The following is a 15,695-nucleotide window of genomic DNA, read 5'->3' on the forward strand; positions in this document are numbered from 1 at the left end:
TAAAGAAGGGTGTCACTTGTTATTGGTTGAGGAAACCGAACCGGAAGGGCGGATGCTCGCAGCTGGAGGAAAAGGAAAGGCTGGTGGCGGGAAGTTTTCACGGGAGAGCGGCTGAAATCGGTAAGTAGTGGTGCGGAGGGCCGGCACTTCTGAGGTCGGAGAGCTAGGCGGCTGGGCTGGGTGGGGTGAAGGGGTTCTTTAACCCCCGGGGAAAAGTTCGGGGTAAATCTGCTCGGAGAGGGCTCATTTTGCCTTTCCCTCCCTGAGGGTGAGGCCGGTGTGTCGCGGGTCACTTCCGTTCACCGATACATCGGTAGGAGAGAGACGGGCGAGGACCTCGCCGGTCTGTGATGGAACTTGGTCCTGGAGGGGCGCGTCGGACTGCCTCCCCCCGCCCCCGCCCCCATCTCTAGCCTTGTCACGCAAGAGGCTAGGTTACCGGAGTCTGTATACGGGCAGCACCACCGGGGGACGCACGAGCATAGGGGAGCTGTTGTTTTCTAAAGGCCGGTGCTGGGGAGAGGGGGACGGGCGTCTGCTCTAGCCTGTAGTTCCTCAGCGGTGTTTGCTCCAGGCCCAATGACCGGCTGCGACCCCGCGAAGTATTTACGGTGGTGCTGTCGGGAGTTCGGGAATAGCAGACGGAACACCAGTGGGTCCCTGAAGTGGTCATTAGTAAACGTCTGTTGTGCACCCACCACAGAACAGCTGGGGAACCGGGAGCGCTCAAGCCAAAACGGGAATGAGGATCAGGGGTATGTTGTTCCAAAGCAGCTTAGAGAGTAGGCAGTCTCCACAGTGATTAGAATAGGAACGTTTTCTGAGGTGACAGGGAATTGGTTAGTGGTTACTCATATCAACCTTGGGAAACGGTTTTTGCTTGTATTTTCCAACGGTATAAACAAGTAATGGTCTAGCTGAAGTTAGTCTTAGAAAATAAGCTCAACTGAGCTTTGTATGACCAAACTGGTTTTGTCTGCTCAGGGAATTTTCAAGACTGGTTTGCTTTTTATTTTAACAATTCCCCCTTTTTGCTTATTCTGACCAACCAGTATAGTGTAATTTTCAGGTTCCTCTGTTGATGTATTCAGGCTGAAGAGTCACATTTTTGCTGTTGCCATTAGTTGAGTCATTAGGGTCAGGCATCATGTCACCATCTTCATCATTTATGGGGTTATTGTTGATTTCATCCAGTTGTCTGATCTGATGGATACCGTTTGGCGTGGGAGTGGCTTCTGACCCGTCTTTAAAACCCTTGAGAGTATGCAGCACATTAGAGAGGTAAATATGATTTAAGGAGAAATTCCCAGAGGAGATTCCCCAGAGGTGATTACACTGAGTGACCAGATAGCATAGGCACATTGTCCTCCTCACACGCACTCTTTTGGGTCCTTTCTCTGAAGTTTATATCCAATTGTCCAGCTTTAGCTTGCATGGCTTTGGGAAAAGGGCCATTTTATTTTTATAGTGATTCCAAGTCAGAAGAGTGGGAGGAGGTTGGAAATGTTAGTTTGTAGAGTTCTAGCCAGATTTTGGAGGAAACTAGAATTTAGGATCCAGCCCAGTTTATAAGTAGAAAATAAAACCTGAAGGGCAGTTACCAGCAGTAGAATCTGATAGCCACAGAAGTGTATTACTGAAACATAGTTTTTCTCTATAATCATCCCATTTCTATCAAGATAACTACAGTTAAGACTAATTTGTTTGCAAACTGAGTCTAGTTTCAATAAATTTGGCCTGATTATTTATATAAGTGTAGCAGAAATGGTGATGATATAAGCTCTTTTAAATCTACTTTGCTGGAACTTTTCATAAAGATTCATAAAGAATCTTAAAAAGAAAAAAAAACTAGATTGAATTTTTCAAGGCTCTTTGGGCTAAAGCAGCCAAACTAAGAACTTGTCTAATATTGTCCTATTACAAGGAAATCAGATTGAGTTTATGTAAATATATATATTGTCATGAAAAATAAGAATATTTAATAAAAGTTTCTAAATTCTGGCGGTATCAGGTAGGGAGAAAAAGATAAATGTTTCAACTGTTGATGACAGACGTAGGTTTTACTGAATCATCATTGTAAGCTATCGATAGCCTAAAAGAAAAAAGAAAGAGAGACTTAAATCTGGAAAACAAAACACTGAAGAACCATCATTGTTTTAAATGAAGTCATAAAAAATTATAATCATCTTCATTAGTTCATTGAGTCTCCTGTAATTCTTGTTTTGCTTCATCTTGAATTAATAATTTTATGAATCAGTTTTCCACTAGACTTTTAGAAATTCTTACTCAATTCAGTGTCATGATAGTAAAATTAACAGAAACCTCTACTTGTCAGAGTCTTTTCCAGAGTCTCTGGAGATAAATCACTTTTGTGGGAACAGTTTTGCAAAAACTTAAGTCCATTTGAATCTTAGCTAGACCACACATAAAATTCCTTTTTCAATTCCTTTTCCATAAGACTTCTACAACTTTTTTTTAAAAAAGACTTTGTTTGGGGTGCCTGGGTGGCTCAGTTGGTTAGGCAACTGCCTTTGGGTCAGGTCATGATCCTGGAGTCCCTGGATTGAGTCCCCCATCAGGCTCCCAGCTCCATGGGGAGTCTGCTTCTCCCTCTGACCTGCTCCACTCTCATGCTTCCTCTCACTCTCTCCCTCTCTCTCAAATAAATAAAATCTTAAAAAAAAAAAGATTTTATTTATTTATTTGAGAGAAAGAGAGAGAGCGAGAGCACACAGAGCAGGAGGGAGGGACAGAGGGAGGAGAAAAATACTCCCCACTGAGCAGGGAGCCTAAAGATGTGTGACTAGATGCCAGGACTCTGGGATCAGGACCTGAGCCAAAGGCAGATACTTAACTGACTGAGCCACCTAGGCACCCTCTACAATTTTTTATATCCATCCAGTTTTTACTTCATTTTTTTCCCCTTCTCATTCTGGAATTATCATTTTACTTTCAGACAAAATTACTTTCCTTTTTCCCTTACCAAAACAACAGCAAAACCCATGCTTTTCATATATTTCTTTGTCCAAAAAACACGTTATATTTTCTTTAACTGCTTTTCATATACTATTGTTTTCTTTCATCCTTATTATTTCTAGGAGCTTTAATTACATATATTATTAGAATTCTTAACTCTTATAATCTTTAGTTGCTAGTAAAAACCAAGAAGTAAGCAATTGTGGACTGGCAAATTTATAAATACACAGTTATAAAAACTTTTTACAGACATACTTTTTTTAATAGTATAGTTTTTAATGTGGCAAAGGACGTGGTTATTAATAGACCCAAGTATCTTTTTTCTCTCTGCAAATATTAAAAAGTCAAAAGTTGATGTGTTCTGATGAATCATAGGCTACTAAAGCATGAGTGACTCTTTCAAGACTGTATGAGCAAGCCAGGGTAGGGTAAAAGTGTTGGCAGGTGCCAATAGAATACAGTGATTTCTTATAAATGAAGGGATAGTTGCCATAGCTTGAATTTATTCAGAATTTATTTTGCTAGAAGATGAAGAACTAGATTTAGATTACCTTGTAGCAGATGATGCAAATGAAAGTAGAAATTAAACATAAATAAGAACCTTGCATAGTAGCACAAGGGAGGTGCTTAATAAAAACCATTCATTCTAAGGTAGATTTGCATCAGTGTGGTAGTACTGATAGATAACCATGACAGGAACCAATTCAGAGAGCAAACTTAAATGGGTTTTAATGGCATTTCCAAAACACTGGTTTACTGAGGTCAATTTTAGTTGGCACCCAGACATGATAAAAAGTATATTGGATCACATAGCAATAATTATTTCCTTTTTAACTTTTTTTAAATCCTTACTAGTTTTAGGGAAAAATTATTAGTTGTCTTTAGTAATTCTCTTATACCTGCTGATGATTCATTTTAACAAAAAGAGCATTACTGCAATCTCCAAACTCCAGCAGGCAAAAATATCATTGGTTTATATTTATTACAGTTATAGGTGTGGTTATGTTTTACTCCTAGCAAGTGATAGGCTGTTTTTTTTTTTCCATTTTTGGTAGTAATGTATAGTTTTATTTCAGTATAAGTTTAAAGTTAGTTCTTTAAATAAAATATTAGTAGTACTACAATACTGCATAGAAAAAAAAAAAAGCCCGAAGTAGGTAAACTTATGTTTGGTATTTTTTGATTTAGTATATTATCTCATTTGGAAGTGATTTAGATATTCAAGGAATATTCATTATTTAGTTTAACTTGGTACAAACTTTTCTTATTTACATTTATTTAAATTATTTGTTTTTAACAGTTATGCTTGGATTAGACATTAAGCAGATAACCATCATCCTAAATTATTTTTCTTATTGACAGATTTTGAAGACATGCTTGCTTTTATTAAGCCAACAAACTTAAAACTAAGTTTTACTTTCCACAGGTTATGTCAAGTCCTGTGAACTTGAAAAACGTTTGGGTTAGTTTTTGTTTTCTGAGGGTTTCAAGAATACTTTATGAGTGCTTATTTTTCTTTAAGACAGTTATATAGAGCTCCTTACATATTAGTTTTGGCGATACCATCTGGACTTAGAAAAATATCACACATCTATAATGTGTATACATAGACATACAAAAACATACAGATAGATGCAAATGGATCTTATAGCTTTTGTTTAGAGAAATTTAGTCATGAGCTGATAGCCATAATAATGCAAAACTCACTAGTTCATAAAAGAACAGTTGGATCCCAGTTGTATTTCTGGCAGAGGGACTAAGTTGAGGTTACTGCTTGTATAGTAGAGTGGATTTTTTTTCCAGTGAAGTTTCTTTTGTTTACATGATGTAAGGATTTTTTTTTTAATTTTTAATTTTTTAAAGTATTTTATTTGTTTGCTGGCACAAACGGGGGAGCAGTGAGGGAGAGGGAGAAGTGGGCTCCCTGCTGATCAGGGAACCTAATGTGGGGCTAGGACCTGAGCCGAAGGCTGATGCTTAGCTGACTGAGCCACCCACGCACTCCTATGAGGATCTTTTAAAGCTATTTTTGCAGTCATTTTGTCTGCTTATCAATCAAAGAATGCATTCTATTGTCGCTGAGAGATTTGAAATCCTCTCTTGTCAAAGACACAGCTCAAGATCCACTTCTCTAAGTTAAAGTTGCCTTACGGTGGCCACTACAATTCCACAAGTTCACCCATTTTCCAAAAAGGCACAAAATCCTGGTCCATAGACTAGGTGGAACCCTTCTTTGTCTTTATAGATTCCCTAAAAGTTCTTAACTATGAGGGACCCTGTTTTCTAAAAGCTGTTCCAAAACACAGGGAACCAACCATGTGCTTCCCTTCCCTCCTCCCTTTGGAACAGAATAGGATGCTTTACCAAGAAATTTCAACAAACAAAATGTAGGTATGCAAGTTAAAGTCAGCTCAAAATGGAAAGAACAGAGCTCAGATATAGGAGAGACCTCCAGACTCTAGGGTCACTGAGAAAGCAGTGAACTCAGTGGACTCTATGGGTTCCATCACCATAGCCTCAGAATTGAGGGGGACGATGGGAGGGGGTGTCTTGTTTGAATCCCATTTTTACACCATAAATTGTCAAAAGTTTGGAAATAACAGAAGTAAAACCAATGAACCATTGAAGTAGTAATCAGTAAAAGTTTATTGTGCACTCACCAAAAAGACAGTTTGCAAACCAGGAGCATTCAAACCAAAACATGGAAGCTCAGAGGTATATTGTTATAAAGCAGCTTATATAGTAAGAAGTTCCTACCCTCAAGCCTCCTCTCCTTCCATTTGCTCATGTGTGCTCTTAAATTTTAGCCATTTAGAGGTATTTAGAGTTTCTTAATTGCATATCCTGTGTTTTCCCTATGTCTGACCTTTTCATGTTCTCTCCTGAAATCTAATCCCTCTATAAAATACCAGTTCTTCTTTTAAGATTAACCGAAATTGTAACTCTTTAAGCAAGTATTCAATAAAATGTTGAATGATTAATTGGAGTAATTATATGGATGGATTTTGCCTAATGTGGGGCATTTGAATCTCTTATTTGTAAGATAGGTTTTATCATCCCAATTTTACAGGTAAGGAAAGAGGCTAAGAGGAACAGGTTGTTTAACTTTTTCTAAGATCATACGGTAATTTAGTGCTAACACTGTTGAGCCTCTTTGCTTTTTTTTGCTAATCACTTTCTGTGTGGTATTTAAGTGTTACTGATGTTATCACTTGTTAATGTGATTTTTGGACACTTCTCTGAAATCTAGATAATTCTTCATAAAAATCAGTGTGGGAATAATCATGTAAATCTTTTAAAAGTCACTACAGGGGCGCTTGGGTGGCTCAGTGGTTTAAGCCGCTGCCTTCGGCTCAGGTCATGATCTCAGGGTCCTGGGATCGAGTCCCGCATCGGGCTCTCTGCTTGGCGGGGAGCCTGCTTCCCTCTCTCACTCTCTCTGCCTGCCTCTCTGCCTACTTGTGATCTCTCTCTCTCTGTCAAATAAAATAAATAAAATCTTTAAAAAAAAAAAAAAGTCACTACAGGAGGGGCACCTGGGTAGCCCAGTTGGTTGAGCATGTGACTTGATCTCAGCTCAAGTCTTGATCTGAGGGTCTGAGGGTCTGAAGTTCAAGCCCCCTTGAACTTGGGCTCCCACTGGGTGTGGAGCCTACATTAAAAAAAGAAAAGCATGAAAGTCACTACAATATATAATTTACTTTGTAGTATTTTTCATGCTTAGTAGTGAAAAATTATTGTTGGTTAGGCATTATCAATATAGTATGGTTTAAAATTTTTTCTATGATTTTTCTTTCATTTTTAGAAAGACATTTGGATCTCCCAATTCAGTTTTAGAATGGCATCCATTTCAGGTTAGTGGAAATGATTACATTTTATATAGTACATTTGGTTTTGTTTTTAAGTGCATGTTCTTTGAAAAAAATTGTTTTTCTCTGTACTTTCCTCTCAGTTTTGCTGTGAACCTGTGCTCTAACAGGAAAGTCTTAACAAAAATAAAGAAACATAAATCATAAAAACGTTTGTTTGTATGAATTTGACTACTCGACTGATTTGACTACCTCATGTAAGTGGCCTCATACAGTATTTGTCCTTTTGTGTCTGGCTTATTTCCCTCAGCATAATGTCTTTTAGCTTCATCCATTTGTAACATTTTTCTTTTTAAGGCTGAATAATATTACAATGTATGTATGTATCACCTTTTGTTTATCAGTTTGTCTGTCAGTGGACATGTGGCTTGTTTCATCTTTGGCAATTGTAAATAATACTGCTATGAGCTTTGGAGTACAAATGTGTTTGATTCTGTTTTCAGTTCTTTTGGGTATATACCTAGAAGTAGAATTGCTGAATCCCATGGTATTTTTGTTTTTAATTTTTCAGGAACTGCCATATTATTTTCTATGCTCACTGTTCCATTTTACATTCCCACCTGCAATGCAAAAGGGGTCCAAGGCATGATATGTTTTTTGACAGAATTATAGGAGCCTAAGAAATCACAAAGTAGAAAATATAAATCACTCTGAATCCCTCTATTCAAATTAACATAGATGTATTATTTTCAACAAATATTTTTAGTTTGCAAAGATTTTTTATTTTTTTTAATGAAATACAATTAATATATGTTATATTAGTTTTAGAGTATGACATATTACCCAATTCTGTCCATTAATCAGGGCTTAGCATGGTAAGTGTAGTCACTATCTGTCACCATACAACATGGGTATAATATTAATGACTTCATTCCAAAGCTGTACATTTCATCTGTGTGACTTATTTATTTTATAACTGGAAGTCTGTACCTCTTAATCCCCTTCACCTATTTCACCATTCTCTCTACCTGCCTCCCATCTAGCAACTACCAGTTTATTCTCTGTATTTAAGAGTTTTTTTGTTTGTTTGACGATTTTATTTATTTATTTGAGAAGAGAGAGAGAGAACGTGCACGCGTGGGCATATAAGCTGGGAGGAGGGGCAGAAGGAAATGAAGACGCAGACTCCCTGCTGAGCAGGGAGACGCAGACTCCCTGCTGAGCAGGGAGCCAGATGTGGGGCTTGATCCCAAGATCATGAGATCATGACCTGAGCTGAAGGCAGATGTTTTACCAACTGAGTCACCCAGGTGCCCCTGTTTGTTTGTTTTTATTATTCTACATGTAAGTGAAATCATACGGTATTTGTCTTTCAGCTTATTTTATTTAACCTGGTACTTCTTAGGTCCATCTATCTTGTTTCAAATAACAATAATCTCATTCTTTTTCACGGCTGAGTAATATTCCATCACACACACACACACACACACACACACACACACACACACACGTATGACTCTTAATTTATCCATTTGCCAGTTAAGGACACTGGATTGGTTCCATATTTTAGCTATTTTAAATAACACTGCAATGAATGTATGTTACATCTTTTTGAATTAGTATTCTCATTTTCTTTGGGTAAATACCCAGAAGTATAATTGCTAGATTATATGATATTTCTTTTTTTAATTTTTTGAGGAATCTCCATACTATTTTTCATAATAACTATACCAGTTTACATTTCCACTGCGGAGTGTGAAGGCTCTTTTTTCTTCACATTCTTGTCAACATTTGTTACTTCTTTGTTTTTGATACTAGCCGTTTGAACTGGTGTGAGGTGATTTTGTTTTTTTGTGGTTTTGATTTGCATTTCCCTGATGATTAGTAATATTGAACATCTTTTCATGTGTCTTTTTGCCATCTCCATCTTTGGAAAAATGTGTTTTCAGGTATCCTGTCTATTTTTTATTGGATTTTTTGGGTGTTAACTTGTGTAGGTTCTTTATGAATTTTGCATATTAATCCCTTATGAAGTATATTATTGGCACATATATTCTATCATTTACTTGGTTGCCATTTTGTTTTATTGGTGGTTTCCTTTGCTGTGACAGTTTGATGTAGTCCCAGTAGTTTATATTAGCATTTGTATTCCTTGCCTGAGAAGACATATCCTTAGATATGTTGCCAAGGGTAGTGTCTAAGAGATTGATGTCTCTGTTTTCTTTTGGGAGTTGTGTGGTATCACGTCTCACATTTAGGCCTTTAGTCCATTTTGAGTTTGTGTATTGTATAAGTAAGTGGTACAGTTTCATTCGTTTGCATGTAGCCACCCAGTGTTTTGAACACCATTTATTGAAGTGTCTTTTTCCCGTTGTATATGCTTGCCTCCGTTGTCATAGATTAATTGACTGAGTAAGTTTGGCTTTATTTCTGGGATCTCTTGTCTGTTCTATTAATTTGTGTCTGTTTCTGTGACAATAGCATACTGTTTTGATTACTTCAGTTGTATATCTTGAAATCTGGGATTGTCCAGCTTTGTCCTTCTTTCTGAAGATTGGTTTGGCTATTCAGGGTCTTTTGTGGTTCCATAATTTTGGAATTATTTGTTTTGGTTCTGTGAAAATTACTGATGGGATTTTAGTAGAAATTGCATTGCATCTGTAGGTTGCTTTGGATATTATGAACATATGGATAATACTCTTCCAGTTTTTGAGCAGAACATATCTTTCCATTTATTTGTGTTTTCTTTGATTTCTTTTAACAGTGTTCTCTAATATTCAGTATATAGGTCTTTCCCTTTATGGTTAAATTTATTCCTGGGTATTTTATTTTTGGTGCAGCTGTAAATAGGACTGTTTTCTTAATTTCTCTTTCTGCTACATTATTATTAGCATATAGAAGTGCAACAGATTTCTAAATATTGATTTTGTATTATGCAGGTTTCCTGAGTTCACTTGTCACTTCTAATAGTGTTTTGGTTGAGTCTTAGGATTTTCTAGTGTTATCATGTCACCTGCAAATAGTGACAGTTTTACATATTCTTTACCAATTTGAGTGCCTTTTTATCTTTTTTTTTTTTAATTGTCTGATCGCTGTGTCTAGGACTTTCAGTACTACGTTGAATGAAGGTGGTGAGAGTGGACATCCTTCCTTGCCTTTTCTTTTTTTAAAGATTTTATTTGTTTATTTGAGACAGAGAGAAGAGTGCGAGAGCAAGGGGAGGGGCAAAGGGATCCTGATCATCCCAGGACCCCAAGATCATGACCTGAGCCAAAGGCAGGTGCTTAACCCACTGAGCCACCCAGGCACCCTGCCTTTTCTGGAAATAGAGGAAAATCTCTCAGTTTTTCACCATTTGAGTACAATGTTAGTGTGGCTTTATATTATATGACTTTTATTATGTTGAGGTATGTTCCCTATAAGTCCACTTTGTTGAGAGTTTTTATCGTTGAATGGATGTTGAATTTTGTCAAATGCTTTTTCTGCATCTGTTGAGATAATCGTATGATTTTTATTCTTCATTTTTTTAATGTGGTATATCACGTTGGTTGATTTGTGAATATTGAATCCTTCTTGCATCCCTGGAATAAGTCCCACTTGATTATGGTGAAAGACCTTTTAAGGTATTGTTAAATGTGCTTTATTTATACTTTATTCAGGACTTCTACATCTGTATTTATCGGGGATTTGGTATGTAGTTTGTTTTCTTTCTTTCTTTCTTTCTTTCTTTCTTTTTTTTTTTTTTTTTGTAGTGTCTGTGTGGCTTTGGTGTGAGGATAATGCCAGCCCTATAGAATGTATTTGGAAGCTTTACTTTCTTGTCTATTTTTTGGAATATTTGAGGAGACAAGGTATTGACTCTTCTTTAAATGCTTAATTAAAAAAAAAAATGCTTTGTAGAAATCACTTGTGAATTCTGGTCTTAGATTTTCCTTTTTTGGTAGTGTTTTGATTACTGATTTAAATGTGTTACCTATAATTGGTCTGTTTCTATTTCTTTCTGATCAGTTCAGAAGGTTTTAAGTCTAGGAATTTATCCATTTCTCCTAGTTTGTTCTATTTTATTTGGATCTCTCCCCTGCCCCCCTCTCTCTTGCTCTTTTTTTTTTTTTTTTTTTTGGTGAGTTTGGCTAAAGGTTTATTAACTCTTTGTCTTTTCAAAGAACCAGCTCTTTGAAACCACTAGTTTTATGGATTTTTTTTTTAACCTTTCTTTCCTTTTTGGGGGGAAGGCAGTCTCTATTTCTTTTATTGCTCTTATGGTTTTAATTATTTCTTTTTACTAACTTTGGGCTTCATTTTTCTTTTTCTAGTTCCTTTAGATTAAGGTTAGATTGAGATTTATCGTGGTTTTTGAGGCAGGCCTCTAGTGCTATAACTTTTGCTCTTAGAACTTCTTTAGCTATGTCCCCCAAATTTTGGACCTTTGTGTTTTTATTTTTGATGGTCTCAATGTAGCTTTTGGTTTCCTCTTTTGTTTCCTTATTGAACTATTAGTTGTTTAGTAGCATGTTGTTCAGGCTGCATGTGTTTGTGGGTTTTTTCCCTATTCTCCCACCATCCTTTTTTCTTGTAATTGATCTATGGGTTCATACTGTTGTAGTCAGAAAAGATACATAATACGATTTTAATCTTCTTAAATTTATTGAGGCTTTTTTGTGACCTTATGTGTTGAATTATCCTGAAAAACGTTCCATGTGAACTTGAAAAGAATGTGTATTCTGTTTTGGGATGGAATGTTCTGTATGTATGCTAGCTCCATTGCTCTAATGTATAATTCAAAGATACTGTACCCTTATTGATTTTTTTGTCTCGATGCTTTGTCTGTTGATGTCAGTGGGGTGTTATATTCTGCTACTATGATTGCATTACCATCAATTTCTTTCTTTATGTCTCAGTATTTGCTTTATGTGTTTAGATGCTCCAATTTTGGGTACCTAGTTATTTACAATTGCTATATACCCTTTGTTGGATTGATCTCTTTATCGTCATGTAATTCTGTTCTTTTTGTTTGTTTTTAAGATTTATTTATTTGAGAGCAAGAGACAGCGTACACACACACACACACACACACACACGCATGTGTGATCAGGGGAAAGGGCAGAGGGGAAGAGAGAAGGCTCAAGCAGATTCTGGCTGAGCACGGAGCTGACTCAGGGCTCAATCACAGGACCACGAGATCATGACCTCAGCTGAAATCAAGAGCTGCTGCTTAACCAACTGAGCCATCCAGGTGTCCCCGTTCTTCGTTTTATAATATACTCTTTGTTTTAAAGTCTGTTTTGTTTGATAAAATTATTCCAGTTTGTTTGTTTCTGTTTGCATGGAATATCTTGTTCCATCTCTTTACTCATAGAGATTTAGTCTTTTTAGGTCCGAGTAAGTCTCTTGTAGGCAGCATATAGGCATATAGATGGGTCTTTTTTTTTTTTTTTTTTTGGTATACATTTAGTCACCCTATATCTTTTGATTTGAGAACAATTAGATCAGTCACATTTAAAGTAATTATTAATAGAGATATACTTATTGCCATTTCATTACTTGTTTTCTGGTTGTTGTGGTTCTTTGTTTTCTGTTCTTTTGCTCTCTTTCCTGTGATTGATGATTTTCTTTAGTGTTATACTTAGCTCTCTCTTTTTTTTATTATTATTATTTATGTATCTACTAGAAGTTTTTGTTTTGTGGTTACCCAGAGGTTCATATATAACATCTTATGTGTATAGCAATTTTTATTAAGTTTATGGTCACTTAAGTTTGAACACATTCTAAAAGAACTTCAATTTTACTATCCTTCCTCACATTTTATGTGTGTGTAGTTATATCTTACATCTCTTTATTTTGTGAGTTTCCCTTAATTTTTTTTATTTTTTTATTTTTTTTAAAAGATTTATTTATTTATTTATTTGACAGAGAGATCACAAGTAGGCAGAGAGGACGGCAGAGAGAGAGGGGGAAGCAGGCTCCCCGCAGAGCGGAGAGCCCGATGTGGGGCTTGATCCCAGGACCCTGGGATCATGACCTGAGCCGAAAGCAGAGGCTTTAACCCACTGAGCCACCCAGGCGCCCCAATTTTTTTTATTTTTTAATTTTTTTCGGGTAATTGGGATTCTTTTTTAAAAAAAATTTTAAATTTTTTTCTATTTTTTAATAAACATATAATATATTATTAGCCCCAGGGGTACAGGTCTGTGAATCGCCAGGTTTACACACTTCACAGCACTCACCATAGCACGTACCCTCCCCAGTGTCCATAACCCCACCACCCTCTTCCTACTCCCCTCCCTCTGGCAACCCTCAGTTTGTTTTGTGAGTTTAAGAGGCTCTTATGGGGGACGCCTGGGTGGCTCAGTTGGTTGGACGACTGCCTTAGGCTCAGGTCATGATCCCGGAGTTCCGGGATCGAGTCCCGCATCGGCCTCCCAGCTCCACGGGGAGTCTGCTTCTCCCTCTGACCTTCTCCTCGCTCATGCTCTCTCTCACTGCCTCTCTCTCAATAAATAAATAAAAATCTTTATTAAAAAAAAAAAAAGAGTCTCTTATGGTTTGTCTCCCTCCCAATCACATCTTGTTTCATTTATTCTTTTCCAACCCCCAAACCCCCCACGTTACATCTCCAGTTCCTCATATCAGGGAGATCATATGATAGTTGTCTTTCTCCGATTAACTTATTTCGCTAAGCATAATATCCTCAAATTCCATCCACGTCATCACAAATGGCAAGATTTCATTTCTTTTGATGGCTTCATAGTATTCCATTGTATATATATACCACATCTTCTTTATCCATTCATCTGTTGATGGACATCTAGGTTCTTTCTGTAGTTTGGCTATTGTGGACATTGCTGCTATAAATATTCAAGTGCACATGCCCCTTCGGATCACTACGTTTGTATCTTTAGAGTAAATACCCAGTAGTGCAATTGCTGGGTCGTAGGGTAGCTCTATTTTCAACTTTTTGAGGAACCTCCATGCTGTTTTCCAGAGTGGTTGCACCAGCTTGCATTCCCACCAACAACGTAGGAAGGTTCCCCTTTCTCCACATCCTCTCCAGCATCTGTCATTTCCTGACTTGTTAATTTTAGCCATTCTGACTGGTGTGAGTTGGTATCTCATTGTGGTTTTGATTTGTATTTCCCTGATGCCGAGTGATGTGGAGCACTTTTTCGTGTGTCTTTTGGCTATCTAGATGTCTTCTTTGCAGAAATGTCTGTTAATGTCCTCTGCCTATTTCTTGATTGGATTATTCTTTGGGTGTTGAGTTTGCTAAGCTCTTTATAGATTTTGGATACTAGCCCTTTATCTGATATGTCCTTTGCAAATATCTTCTCCCATTCTGTTAGTTGTCTTTTGGTTTTGTTAACTGTTTCCTTTGCTGTGCAAAAGCTTTTGATCTTGATGAAGTCCCAATAATTCATTTTTGCCCTTGCTTCCCTTGCCTTTGGTGATGTTCTTAGGAAGAAGTTGCTGTGGCTGAGGTCGAAGAGGTTGCTGCCTCTGTTCTCCTCAAGGATTTGGATGGATTCCTTTCTCACATCGAGGTCCTTCATCAATTTGGAGTCTATTTTCGTGTGTGGTGTAAGGAAATGGTCAAATTTCATTTTTCTGCATGTGGCTGTTGAATTTTCCCAATACCATTTGTTGAAGAGGCTTTCTTTTTTTTCATTGGACATTCTTTCCTGCTTTGTCAAAGATTAGTTGACCATGAAGTTGAGGGTCTATTTCTGGGCTCTCTATTCTGTTCCCATTGATCTGTGTGTCTGCTTTTGTGCCAGTACCATACTGTCTTGATGATGACTGCTTTGTAATAGAGCTTGAAGTCTGGAATTGTGATGCCACCAACTTTGGCTTTCTTTTTCAATATTCCTCTGGCTATTTGGGGTCTTTTCTGGTTCCATATAAATTTTAGGATTATTTGTTCCATTTCTTTGAAAAAAATGGATGGGATTTTGATAGGGATTGCATTAAATGTGTAGATTGCTTTAGGTAGCGTAGACATTTTCACAATATTTGTTCTTCCAATCCATGAGCATGGAACGTTTTTCCATTTCTTTGTGTCTTCCTCAATTTCTTTCATGAGTACTTTATAGTTTTCTGAGTATAGATTCTTTGCCTCTTTGGTTAGGTTTATTCCTAGGTATCTTATGGTTTTGTGTGCAATTGTAAATGGGATTGACTCCTTAATTTCTCTTTCTTCTGTCTTGTTGTTGGTGTAAAGAAATGCAACTGATTTCTCTGCATTGATTTTATATCCTGACTACTGAATTCCTGTATGAGTTCTAGCAGATTTGGAGTGGAGTCCTTTGGGTTTTCCACTTATAGTATCATATCATCTGCAAAGAGTGATAGTTTGACTTCTTGCTGATTTGGATGCCTTTAGTTTCTTTTTGTTGTCTGATTGCTGAGGCTAGGACTTCTAGTACTATGTTGAATAGCAGTGATGATAATGGACATCCCTGGCGTGTTCCTGACCTTAGTGGAAAAGCTCTCCGTTTTTCCTCATTGAGAATGATATTTGTGGTGGGTTTTTCATAGATGGCTTTGATAATATTGAGGTATGTGCCCTCTATCCCTACACTTTGAAGAGTTTTGATCAGGAAGGGATGCTGTACTTTGTCAAATGCTTTTTCAGCATCTATTGAGAGTATCATATGGTTCTTGTTCTTTCTTTTCCCTTAATTAATTTTTTAGATAAAATTGATTTCACTACTTTTGTCTTTTAACTATACTAGCTTTATAAGTGATTTCTCTATTATCTTACTGTATGTTCAGTTTCACTCATAACATTTTTTCCTTTCATAATTTTTTACTTGTAATTATGACTTGCTCTTTCCCACTTGAAGAATTCTGTTTAACATTTCTTACAAGGCCAGTTTAGTAGCGATGAAATTTTTTTTACCTTTATTTGTCTGC

The 15,695-nt window shown here is 36.9% G+C and overlaps 1 protein-coding gene across 2 annotated transcripts in view; it reads left to right on the plus strand.

Annotated features, from left to right (window-relative positions):
• The first annotated feature begins 49 nt into the window (after positions 1 to 49).
• The window catches only part of RECQL (RecQ like helicase), a 64,805-nt gene continuing 49,159 nt past the window's right edge, over positions 50 to 15,695 (plus strand). Inside the window, exons 1-3 of one of the 2 annotated variants that reach the window (XM_080809955.1) lie at positions 59 to 120; positions 6,782 to 6,830; positions 6,929 to 7,042. Coding sequence is in view for 1 of the 2 variants with exons in the window: in XM_080809954.1 (XP_080666080.1) it covers positions 6,815 to 6,830 (16 nt within the window). In the remaining variant the exon portion in view is untranslated. Of the gene's footprint in view, positions 121 to 6,781; positions 6,831 to 6,928; positions 7,043 to 15,695 lie in introns of both variants that reach the window. The other variant, XM_080809954.1, reaches the window with a different exon arrangement.

The sequence above is a fragment of the Martes martes genome (assembly GCF_963455335.1).
Source record: "Martes martes genome assembly, chromosome: 8".
Classification (NCBI taxonomy): Eukaryota; Metazoa; Chordata; class Mammalia; order Carnivora; family Mustelidae; genus Martes; species Martes martes.